The sequence below is a fragment of the Mirounga angustirostris genome, unplaced genomic scaffold (assembly GCF_029215605.1).
Source record: "Mirounga angustirostris isolate CCGP_5_RB_7025 unplaced genomic scaffold, mMirAng1.0.hap1 SCAF_2, whole genome shotgun sequence".
Lineage (NCBI taxonomy): Eukaryota > Metazoa > Chordata > Mammalia > Carnivora > Phocidae > Mirounga > Mirounga angustirostris.
The window spans coordinates 162125982-162139271 of NW_026991710.1; the positions used below are offsets into that span (position 1 = coordinate 162125982).

At 38.2% G+C, this 13290-nt stretch overlaps 1 protein-coding gene across 3 annotated transcripts in view; it reads right to left on the reverse strand.

Moving 5' to 3' along the window:
* The window catches only part of PSD3 (pleckstrin and Sec7 domain containing 3), a 575226-nt gene that overhangs the window by 305531 nt on the left and 256405 nt on the right, over positions 1-13290 (reverse strand). For all 3 annotated transcript variants that reach the window (XM_064585443.1, XM_064585442.1, XM_064585444.1), the window contains one exon: positions 5545-5653. In XM_064585443.1, coding sequence (XP_064441513.1) covers positions 5545-5653 — 109 coding nt within the window. The remainder of the gene's footprint in view (positions 1-5544; positions 5654-13290) is intronic.

The following is a 13290-nucleotide window of genomic DNA, read 5'->3' on the forward strand; positions in this document are numbered from 1 at the left end:
CAGCCCACCTACCTACCCCTGTACCAGTCCACAAATCTCAACTCACCAAGATAATCTTCTCAGCCCTTCTCTATTTACAAGGAAGAGGCCTGCTTGGGATGCACTCCACACACAGAGAAAAGTTCTAGCTATCTCTATTTGGGAATGCAGTCTCTTTCTTTTTAAGATTTTATTTATTTATTTGACGAGAGAGACACAGCGAGAGAGGGAACACAAGCAGAGGGAGTGGGAGAGGGAGAAGCAGGCTCCCCGCTGAGCAGGAACCCCGACGCAGGACTTAATCCCAGGACCCTGGGATCATGACCTGAGCCAAAGGCAGATGCTCAACAACTGAGCCACCCAAGCTCCCAAGGAACTCAGTCTTTTATTCATGTGTATGAATGGGGAAAAAAACAACTCCAACAGACATTTGAGGAAAAACAGTGGCTTCCAAGAGAAGCTCCAAGATTGAATAAAATAGAACTTACCCTGGATGAAGTAGAAATTACAGAAACAGAAGGTAATCTTAGAAAAACAATTTTATTCTAGTGAATTCTTTAGATAGAGTCTCTAGACATAATAATGCATATATAAAAGAACAGGTTAAAATGGAAACTAAGTGATCAGAGATTGAGAAAGAAATTATAAATAGAATTATCAAAGTGAAACTTTTATTAGAAAGAATAGAAGGTAATATTTTAAAATAGGAGAGAAAAATTAAGAGACACTGATGATTAATCTATATTCTTTTTATTTTCTGTTAAGTTATATTTGGTTCTTGTTCAAATATGTATGTCCAATTTCACACTTTCCTCTTTCATCATAATGTCGTCTTTTCCCTTTTTTCTCTTTTAAACAAACCAATTTTACAATTTCAGAATATTCCACCTCTAGTTCTTTGGGTCTTAATTCCCTATTTGTTGTGAATGTTGACTTCCCTCCTTCCATGCAAGTTCCTTCCTTTTCGCAATTTATACCATTTTATTGTGAGTTGATTAATGTTATGGATTACTGATTTATTTATTAATATGAGAGTTCTCTTATGTCCTGAGCTGTGAAATGATCCCTCAGTGGTTTTGCATATACTTTGACAATAATTTGTGGGTTTTCCCTTGTCTGTGAAACTGAAAACTAAAGGATACCTCATTTAAAATGGAGTGGGGAGGCCAGAAGGGGAGCTCTCATGCCCTACTACTGGTCAACTGTAGACGCCAACAGGAAGGGAGGTATTGTGCTTTCCCAACAGGAAGAAGCCTACTTTACCATTCCAGCGGGAGAAAGGAAGAATTTCTGATTGCCCAGCAATAAGCTCAACCAATACCATGACTCAACCAATGAGAAACTGTCACCACCCTAAACTCTCACTTTCTTCCAATGGACTTCTGTTCAAAGCAGCCCCTCCCAACTTCCTTTTTCTCTATAAAGTAAGGTTCCTCTCCTTTGATCTTTGGACTTCTACCTTTTGCCATACTTTGCGTGTCCCAAATACAATTCCTCTGCTATTCCTGAATAAACTGATTTTGCTGGTAAAATAACTGGCTCTTTTAAGGTCAACAAGTCCAACACCAGTTTTGTGTAAATTTCTAGAAATCATGTGAAGATACAGTTGGATCTCTACCCCCTCTGTGCTGCAACCTTGGGTTTCAGTTCCACTTGAGTGGCTTTCCCCCCCTCAGAGCTCTGGAAAATCGGTATATCAATCCCCAGTCCCTTTACCTCCTCCCTGCCCTCCACTTCATTCTAAAGCTCTAAACTACGCACCCTTGGGCAAGTTCTTTAATATTTCTGAAGTGCATTTCTTCACCTACTTACCTTAAAAATTAGTTTATAAATCAATAAAGAACATAGGAGTAAGATTTTGTCAACTTCTAAGAGTTAATATAAGAAGCCGATTCCCCTTCTTAGCATCCCACAGGCCCTTTTACTTCCTCACACACTCCCTAAGTCACTTGTTCTCCCTGTAAGTTGAGGACCAGAGTTTTACTCTTCTTCAAAGACTTTCTCAAGCATTTCTCCTTCCAGATTTTGATAAAAGACCAACTGACTGTGGTCATCTGATACTGCCTTACAAACACTTCAAAAAACATACTTTCCCAAAATGAAGCCACCCTTCTGTTAAAGTATACTTTATCTGACTAGTTTAGAAAAGCCATGCTGGTCATCTACGTGTGGCAACCTAAAGAGGAAAAGTGTGGTAAGTGGAAGTCTGAAAGGCATTGTCACCCAAACACTAATTAATACAGGCCTATGGTTAGCCCCCGTGAGGTTCCTATGATACCTCTTTCTATCTCTCTGAAGTTCAATGCAGCTCCATACGTATTCCAACAGCCGACTGGGATGGAAGACGAGAACCACAGCCTCATTAAGTCACAGCACAACTGAAGTCACACGTAGCCCAAAGCCTCTCAACAATCACCAACTACTGCTCTCGCCCTTGAGAAGCTCCTGAAAGCTGCAGCTCCCAGAAAGCAAGAGTGAACACAGAAACCAGAGAAGCACAGTTATCACTTTCCTTTCACTATATTGATGAACAAATAATGAGAATCTAGATCTTAATTTCAAGCCATCTTCCCACAATTCACATGTTCTCCTGTACCCCATCCAACACCCTAAGTCTTGTCACTGATTCAAAAATCCCTGCAATAAGCTATAGCGTGCAAATAGTCTTGACTTGTTTTCCCTAGAACCTCCCACCTACGACTCCTGTTAAGTCCCTGCTCAATGGCAAAGTCTAAGCCTTCTCTCCCTGTAGCAGCAAAACTTTCCTTGGGCCTAACTGAGGAATCACGAACCAAGTGACTTTACCTGATCTGAATATGTCATTATTAGGGTACCACCCCTCGGGCGATGGCACCTATTACTGGGGATGCATCCATTTCTCCAGCAGGCTGTTTCTGGAGCACCTAGTTTAAGTCACTTATTTAATTCACATTTTTAAAAAATATTTTATTTATTTATTTGACAGAGACACAGAGAGAGAAAGCACAAGCAGGGGGAGTGGGAGAGGGAAAAGCAGGCTTCCTGCCAAGCAGGGAGCCCGATGCGGGGCTCAATCCCAGGACTCTGGGATCATGACCTGAGCCGAAGGCAGAAGCTTAACTGACTGAGCCACCCAGGGGCCCCTAATTCACTTTTTTTTTGAGGAAAAAAAACCTTTGTGGGAAGAGGTATGTCTATCAATCAAATTAAAATAAAACACTGTCCTATTCTCTCTACTACCTTACCCTGTGGTATTCTGAATTTGGGCAGTGTTTTGATGACAGATGACTAGTCTATGTAAAGAAATTTCAATAGTGTTTTTGAAATGAAAAAAATATGCCATAATTTTCTGTAAAGATATGAGAAGAAAAAGATACGAAAAAGATACAAACTTGCATCTTACAACCCTCCTGTGGTAAGCAACAGCTTCTGCTGCTCTATTCCAACTTCCAGATCAATCCTTCTTGATTTTCTACTTCCTTTTGCACACCTGGATAATGTGCAAACTCTTTATCTTGCCTTAGAAGGCCCTACATGATTTTGCCCCTTTTTAAATGATTATCTTGCTAAACTTATCTCTCACTGAGATGCTTTGTTAACCAACCAGGCTAGTCTCCTTCCTGTCCTTCAAACAATTTTTATTTTCTGCCACCACACCCTTGCTCATACCATTCCTTCCGATCTGAAATGCCCTCCCCAAAAACCATACTAATCAGAACACTGGTTATTCTTTATGAAAAAGTTCAACTTCTATCCCCTCCATGAAGTCAGAGCTGAAAATGATTATTCCCTCCCTCTAGTCACTTACAGATCTGTTTTTCCCTGACCACAGAATAAGCTCGTAATGGAAGAACTGTATCTGTACTTCTTTGCATCCTCACAGTCCCCAGTACAGGTAACTACACATAGTAAGTGTTCTTTAAACGTATTTATTCAATGAACGCATACATACTTTCACACCTGCAGAGCAACATCACACTAGAAACAAATCATACTAACCATTTTTACCAAGGCAAATAAAAACAGGTTTAAAATGTCATTAAAATGTCATTCTGATTTGCCTCAGGTACACAGGTATACTCAAAACCTGTTAAGTAAGGAAGAACCAAACTCACCCACCAAGTCAGAGAACTATGCAGACACTTGATATTATTTCTACATAGTAAAGAAAAAATCATTTTTTATCAAAGTAAAAAAATAGCTTAATCAGCATAAAATCACAATGTGACATGCGAAGTTAGAGCAATGTCAAGAAGGAGTTTTTTGTGGGTTTTTTTGGGTTTTGTTTTGTTTCGTTTTGTTTGAGAAGGAGTTTTTTTGTTGTTTTGTTTTGTTTTTTTAAGATTTTATTTATTTATTTGCGAGAGAGACAATGAGAGACAGAGAGCATGAGAGGGAGGAGGGTCAGAGGGAGAAGCAGACTCCCCGCCGAGCAGGGAGCCCGATGCGGGACTTGATCCTGGGACTCCAGGATCATGACCTGAGCCGAAGGCAGTCGCCTAACCAACTGAGCCACCCAGGTGCCCCTGAGAAGGAGTTTTAAATAGTCTTGGTTGAATCAGTACTTCCTGTCTGAGAAATAGTGAATAATGATTAAGTGCCCCAAACCTCAAGCCCAGAATAGTTAAATATTTATGCTGAATGATAAATAGCAAATTGGGGCACTCTAATAAAAGCAGAAAGATTTTTAAAAAATAATCAAGCTGGTTTATACTTCATTAAGAGTCCTCAACTAATGAAATATCTAATAAGTATTCATGATTAGGGCAAAAGAAATTCTTAAATGGCTGCAGAAACACTACATTCTTGCTATCCCCAAATATTATGAGGTCCATCACATATTCCTATCTAACATAGAAGTCCAAAATGCAGTTATTATTTGATTTTTTTTCAACTGAACAACAACTACATTAGGTCAGATTCCTTGTCTACCCATAACAAAAATCAGCGTCAGACAGTGACAGAATCGAGGAGAGCCAGGACTGTACTTAAAACGTCAGGGACATGGTGGTGATGATGATGATGATGATTACAATAAATAACATCAGCAAACACTTTTATAGCACTTATTACATGCCGCATTTGGCTCTAAGATCTTTATATATGTCAATTTATTTAAAACCTTAAGAGAACTCCGAGACATGTGTAACTGCTTTATTTATAACCTGTCTAATCCCATTTACAGATGACAGCACTGAGGCACAAACAGATTAGCCTACTCACATCACAAACTTCATAAACTACAAGACCAGAATTCAAATGCAGGAAGTCTAGCTCCAGAGCCCAGGCTCCTAAGCACATGCAGTATCCCTTTCCTAGCTAACTCCCAAAACACACTAATATCCCCTTTATCACCTACTGAGTACTTCTCCACCCTCACTGCTGCCTTCCTCCTCTTTGAAACCTGCTCACTTTAATTCTTCTTCAAAACAAACTTCCTAAGAAATACTGGACGTGATTCTTATAGCCAGTTCTGGGTAATTTCAAATCAGTTCTTGGTTTGAAGAATTCTCAGCTTCTGAGATACGAAAGTTCAGTAGCACTTCACATCTGTTACCTGAAGGAAGAGGGTCAGGAAACACTTACTAGTATCTGGAGGTTTCTCTTCAGATCTGCCAAATAAAAACTCATATTTGGCCTTGGCAACACTCTGGGAATGCGCTGAGGCATTGTTAACCCAAACAAATGTCTCTGCCTGCAAAATTAAAACATAACAAAGACATCATTTAAAACATATCATAAAAAATACACCATAAAGCAAACCAACCACAAGAGAATGGTTAGAATGACATATCCACCTGACAAAATGCTACACAGCCATTAAAAATGAAACATGAAAAATATAACACAACAAAAAGCAAAATACAAGATGATCACTGCAAGATTACAATTACATAGAAAAAAAAAAACATACATCTATAGGGGAATAAGAAAAATATGAAAACTTTGACTTGATGGGAGGGCAGAACTGTGGTACAGTATCTTTTTTAAATTATAGTTGACATAGAACATATTAGTTTCAGGTATACAACACAGTGATACAAAATGCTCACTATGATAAATGTATTTACCACCTGTCATCATACAAAGTTATTCCAACAGTATTGACTATATTCCCTACACTGTAATTTTCATCCCCATGACTTATTTTAAACTGGAAGTTTGACCTCTTAATCCCCTTCACCTATTTAGCCCATCCTCCCACCCCTCTAGCAACCACCAGTTTGTTCTCTGCATTTATGTTCTCTGCACTTATCTCTATTTCTGGGTATATTTGTTTGTTTGTTCACTGATTTTGTTTTTTAGATTCTACATATAAGTGAAATCATATGGCATTTGTCTTTGACTTATTTCACTTAGCGTAATACACTCTAGGTCCATCCATGTTGTTGTAAATGGCAAACTTTCCATCCTTTTTATGGCTATTATTCCATTGTACATATATACCACGTCTTATTAATCCATTCATCTGTGGATGGGTACTTGGCTTGCTTCCATATCTTAGCTATTAGAAGTAACACTGCAATAAACATAGGGGTGCATATATCTTTTCAAATTAACATTTTTGTTTTCTTCTTCCAGAGCAGAATTCCTGGATTACACAGTACTTCTATTTTTAATTTTTTGAGGAACCTCCATACTGTTTTCCATAGTCGTTGCACTAATTTACATCCCCACCAACAGTGCATGAGGGTTCCCTTTTCTCTACATCCTCAGTAACACTGTTATTTCTTGTCTTTTTTATAATAGTCATTAGCCATTCTGTCTGTGGGAGGTGATGTCTCATTGTGATTATAATTTGCATTTCTCTGATGATGAGTGATGTTGAACATCTTTTCATGTGTCTCTTAGCCATCTGTATGTCTTCTTTTGGAAGAACGTCTATTCGGGTGCTTTGCCCAATTTTTAATCAATTATTTGGGGGTTTTTGGAGTTGCGTTCTATGAGTTCTTCATATATTTTGGAATATTAACCCCTTATCAGAGATATCATTTGCAAATATCTTCTCCCATTCAGTAGGTTTCCTTTTTGTTTTGTTGACAGTTTCTTTTGCTGTGCAGAAGTTTTTTAGTTTGCTGTCCCAATAGTTGAGTTTTTGCTTTTGTTTCCCTTGCCTGAGGAGACAGATCCAGAAAAATATTGCTAAGGGCACTGTCCAAGAGCTGACTGCCTATGTTTTCTTTTAGGAGTTTTTTGGTTCCAGGTCATACATTTTCGTCTTCTATCCATTTTGAGTTTATTTTTGTGTATGGTGTAAGAAAGTGGTCTGGTTTCATTCTTTTGCATGTTGTTGTCCAGTTTTCCCAAAACTATTTACTAAAGAGATGGTCTTTTTCCCAGTGTACATTCTTGCCTCCTTTGTCATAGATTTGTTGACCATATAAGTGTGGATTTTTTTCTGGGCTATCTATCCTGTGCAATTGATCTACATGTCTATTTTTGTGCCAGGACCATACTGTTTTGAGTACTATAGCTTTGCAGTGTATTCTGAAATCTGCGGCTGTGATACCTCCAACTTTGTGCTTCTTTCTCAAGATTGCTGCCATTCAGGGTCCTTTATGGTTCCATATAAATTTTAGGATTGCTTGTTCTGGTTCTGTGAAAAGTACTATTGGTATTTTGATAGGGACTGCATTGAATCTGTAGACTGTTTTAGGTTAGTATGGACATTTTAACAACATTAATTCTCACAGTCCATAAGTATGGTCTATCTTTCCATTTATTTGTGTCATCTTCAATTTCTTTCATCAATGTCTTATAGGTTTTCAGAGTACAGGTCTTTCACCTCCTTGGTTAAATTTATTCCTAAGTATTTTATTCTTTTTGATGTTATTGTAAATAGGACTGTTTTCCTAATTTCTCTTGCTGCTAGTTCATTATTACCATGTATATTAATTTTGTATCCTGCAACTTTCCTGAATTCATTTATCAGTTCTAATAGTTTTTTAGTGGGCTCTTTAGGTTTTCTCCATATAATACCATGTCATCTGCAAACAGTAACAGTTCTACTTCTTCCTTACCAATTTGGATGTCTTTTATTTTTTTTCTGGACTGAATGCTGCAGCTAAGACTTCTAGTACTATGTTGAATAAAAGTGGCGAGAGCTGACATCCTTGTCTTGTTCCTAGTCTTAGAGAAAAAGCTTTTGGCTTTTCACCATTGAGTATGATGTTAGCTGGGGGTTGCTGGAATTTTTTAAATTAAATTTATGTTACTTTTCTGCAATTAGAAAACTGTATTTTATTTTTAGATGTATCACTTTCCAAATGATTATCATTACCTCACAGCACAGAGTAAGAATATTTGTGCATAGGTTCTACTAAAATATGCCAACAAAAAGTAGTCTTTCCCCAAAAGAGACCATACTTTTTATATAATCAGGAACACCATTCAGCCAAAGAGGGCGCACAGAGTAGAAGTGCCAGTCATCCCATTTATACTAATTGTCCTAAATTTAAGCATATGTCCCAGTGTTCTTTGGAATTCCTTAAAGTCCCCTATTTGAAAGAAAAGCTACAAAAGTAACTGTGAAAGGAGTTCACATCATGATTCGGAATTCCTATGACCTTCTTCCTGGCGAGTGCCTCCCTTCTCTGGCCTAGGATTAATTAAAATAAAAAATAAGTAACAGGCAGAAATTGGAAAACACAGAGAAATCTGACCTAGTTCAATCAAACAGCCATTCTTCTGCCACTTTACCTTGAACTCAAAAATCAACCAGGATCCAGACATTGCCCTCACTGGTTTCCACCCTCTAATTATGAGACATCTTCTTTTCTCATGTCTGAGGAGCAAACCTGACCATTCACTTTGAGAGAAAAACACAAAGGGTTTTATCAGCAACCAAGCAACTACTTCAAAGAGGGAAATCTTATGATTTCTAGTATATTCTTTGGAACAGAAATGATTGACAGTAGTGAGAAGACCCATGATGGGGTTATGATTAACTCCATCACCCTACTGCAGACCAGTTCAACGGGCAGGCTTCTCTTTGTTCTTTAATACCAATATCAAAGAGTTAGCCTGTACAATTTTGAGATAACAATTTATTTCTAAAAATAGCTCTACAATCACTTAATGTTCATAATGTGTAATATTTATATTTATGGTAAAGGTGCACACTCCTCTTGGAGTTACATGCTTGATAATCGCAGGCTGTTGATCAACGTTTTCCCCATAACAGAGGAAACATCAACGTTTTGATGTGTTTAGGGAGCTTCAGACTGGTAGAAGAGGAACGCAGTGCCCTAATTTAGGTAGAGTGGTTACGGAAGGCTCTCTGAGGAACTAATACTTGCAAAGATGAGAAGGAGGAGAGGCTCAGGAGGGACAAAAACCCCCATCATCTAAGCAGAGGGAGGGTCATACACAATGGCCTTAAAGCATGAAAGGATTAGGCTTTTCAAATGATTGAAAAGCCCATGTGGCCACAGAATAGTGGGTAAATGGGAAACTATAGAGACTGACCAGGAAAATAACACAGCAGAAAGTAACACTGTAGACCAGACAGGGGCCAAACATACAAGGTGTGTAAGTCAAGGAAAGGTTTAATGGGAAGCAAGTGGAGGGTTTGAAATACACGGTGATCACTAACATTTTTTAAAGGTCATCCATTTAAACTTTTAAAAGAGCAAATGATTGTTATAGGAAAATGGATTGAAATGAGTCAAGAGGAAGCAGACACCAGTTAGGAGCCCAAGCTAGAGAGTATGGAAGCTTAGAGTAGAACAATGGCAATAAAAATAGGCAGAAGTAGATGAATTTTAAATATATTTTGTAGGGAGGATCTACACAAACTTTCTGATAAATTGGGTTTCAGGAATGAGAGACAGGGAGAAATCAGGGATAATTATAATGAATCACATTTACTAACCACTTAGTCCCAGCAAATCACTGCTCTAATGCAGCAGAGAAACTTAGCATGTCTGACTCCATATTGCTTCTACTTCCATTGGTACTGTGACTTACAGCTTAGAAACTTCTGCTTACCCCTGCACACAGGCATGTTACAGCTAAGATTTGCAAAAACTGTTTTCTATCCAAAATCTACCTCACCCAGGGAAATAAGGAAGTATGTACAAAATGACTCTGCTATGTTCAAGATTTACAGAATGACATGACCAGATTCCTGTATGCAAAGATCAACTGACCCAAGGACAAAGTTACACAGCCTTCTTCAGATGTTTACAGACGTCAGTCACCTTTTGACTCCAACCCTCTCCTACTTCCCCCTCTTCCTAACATAAAAGAATCTCAAATCTCATGCCTGGGGAGATGGTTCTTTGGGACAATACTCCTAATCCACCATCAGTTTGCTGGCTTTCTAAATAAAATCGCTTTCCTTGCCCCAACATCTTGCCCTTGACTTACTGCTCTATCATGTGGCCAGTGGACAAACTTGGACTTTGTCACACTAATGCAATACATGGGATATCTCACTTTACACTCAGAACAATCATACGAGGCGGGCACTACTATCATCCCAGTCTCATATGTAGAGAAAGAAGCAATGAGTGGGTAACATGTCCAAGGTTATAAAGCCAATAAATTACAGATTCAATTCTGAATCCAGAACCCATGACCCAGGGAATGACTCCCAGGAATCTGGCCTGAGCATCTGGCTGCGTGCATTGAGACAGGGGAGACTAGAGAAGGAACATTATCAATAGCGTGGATGTGGGCTTCCAGGTGACCCTGCAAGGTCTCAGTAAAACAACAGAAAAGAAAGTCCTAAAAACAAAATCCATTGCTATAGTGCTAAAAAACAAGAAAATATGCTGTCTATGAAGAACCAGTTTTAAGAAATTGCAGAAAGATAATTTTTTGGCATAGTTTCAATTTAAAGCCTGAAAACTGTTCTGTAAAGGAACATTCCTCTTGAGAAAGGGTTCTTAACCTCAGTTCCATAGGGGTCTATCAACAGAATTCTGGAAATCTGAAGTTAGACGGTGAAAAAAAATTCCATCTTCTTTTCACTTACCTTAAGCTGAAATGTAGCATTTTTTTTCAAATATGAATGTATGCAATGAACCACAGTATTACTACCAGTAGCTGCAACTTTGTTATCAATAGAAATCACCATTTTCACACCACCTAACAGTTACTGCAGATATTTTAAAAATATAATTTATACTCATCCCTACTTTGAAATGATAGTAGTTACTAGACCCACCACTAAATTAAATTATGAATAAAGAAACATACTACCCTATCAAAAACTTGTTTAGTATTTTGTTAAACACATGAGTTAAACACTGTAACTGGTTTTCCTGCAGCTCCATGTATATTACTGTATGTACTTAGAAGCATTATTCTGACAAGAGATCCAGAGCATTAACCCGACTGCCAAAGGGGCCATGGCACAAAAGAAGAGACCTTTTCCTTACCACAGAGAACAAACTGATGGTTACCACAGGGGAGGTGGGTGGTGGTGTGGGGGAAATATATGATGGGGATTAAAGAGTACACTTATCATGATGAAATAAAATAATTTTAAAAAAGAAAACAAACAAACAAAAAGAGACCCTGCTCAAGAGCACTGTGTAAGTTTATACATACATATATATATTTAAGAGAATAAAACTGAAAATACCAGAGTATGATATCTTACTATGCAGTAAGATAAGTACTGTTTTTTTCTTTAAAGATTTTATTTATTTGAGAGAGAGAGCACGCGCACATGAGAGGGGGTAGGGTCAGAGGGAGAAGCAGACTCCCTGCTGCGCAGGGAGCCCGACATCGGACTCGATCCTGGGACTCCAGGATCATGACCTGAGCCGAAGGCAGTCGCTTAACCAACTGAGGCACCCAGGCGCCCCAAGTACTATTTTATGAAACTCCTAAGTTACTTGTGTGCATGCGCATGTGTGTGTGTGTGTGTGTGTGTGTGTGAAAGAGAGAGAGAGAGAAGGAGAGAGAGAGAGAGCATGATGTAAAATGTATTATCTTACAAACTGTTGGAAACACATTGCTCAGAGTGGCTCTTAAACTTCAGCATGAATTGGCATCATGTATAGGGCTTGTTAAAACATGTACTTTGGATTCACCCAGAGTTTGTTTCAGTAGGTCTGGAATGTTTGGCCTGAGAATTTACATTTTCTAACAATGTTACAGGTAATGTTAATGCTGGTGCTCCAGGGACTGAATATTGTGAACCACTGCCCTAGGCCAATGTTTTTCATCCTTTCTTGTATATATGAATCACATGAGAAATCTTGTTAAAATACAGCAGGTCTGGGTGGTGCCTGAGATGCCTGAGACTCTGCATTCCTAAAAAGTTCCCAGTGGATGCTGACAGTGGTTCACAGAGCAGATCTGTGCTAAAGTTTGAAAGTAAAGCAGCGTTCAAAGCATATTCAGACTTTAGAGAAGAGAAGCACTTTTTAAAGGGATGTTTTACCCTAAATACACTAAAAGATTCCACTCTGATAAAGCACTCCATTCTATGACAATTATGGGGGAGCCTAAAACCCAACATTCAGACCCGAATCAAAGCATTAACATTCCTCCACCTTGCCCAGTGAAATAAAATCCATTCTACCTACATTAATTATTCTTGGTTACATATATACACACACACACACACACACACACATATATATATATATATCCTCTTCTCATGCCAAGGGTTATAGCAGCACCCATCTCTAAATTTTTGCAGGTCTTTGAAAAACAGTATTTGAAACAAGCAACTTGACCCATATAATTCAGTACTACTTTTTCCTTCTGTATGACTAATTGAATAAAATATATTCTTCGATTTTGTCACAGTCATTTTAGAAACACAGATCTCATTAAAAAGTATGGGATATGAAGTAACATTAGCAAACGGACTGCCAGACGATCCAGACTTCAATCCCACCTGGAATTATCACTCAATCTCACACTAATGCTTAGTCTGTGGACGTTAGCTTCCTTACTGATAAAGAGTGTTATTCAAATTTATCTCTAAGGTCCCTTCAAATTCTGAAGCACAAAGATTCTTCACACTTCTGAACCACCTTCACAGATATTACATTAAGGAGGAAAAACATAAATCTTTCCCTTATGCTAACATTCAATGACATGATTACCAAAACATGCCTTGCATTTAAGGATGCAAGTCCACCATTACATGGACAGGACAAATAAAATCTCAATCTTAGTTTTACATGGCTTTTCAAATTTGCAAAGAATTTTCACTTACATTATCCAACTCTCAGGATGTTACTGACTATAATTACCAATCTTAGACACATGAGAAACACTACTGATGTAAAATAATTTTTCTAATTGTCTAGCTGCAAAAAATCAAGAGGAGAAAGCAGACAGCAGCAAGCAAATTTTAGAAGT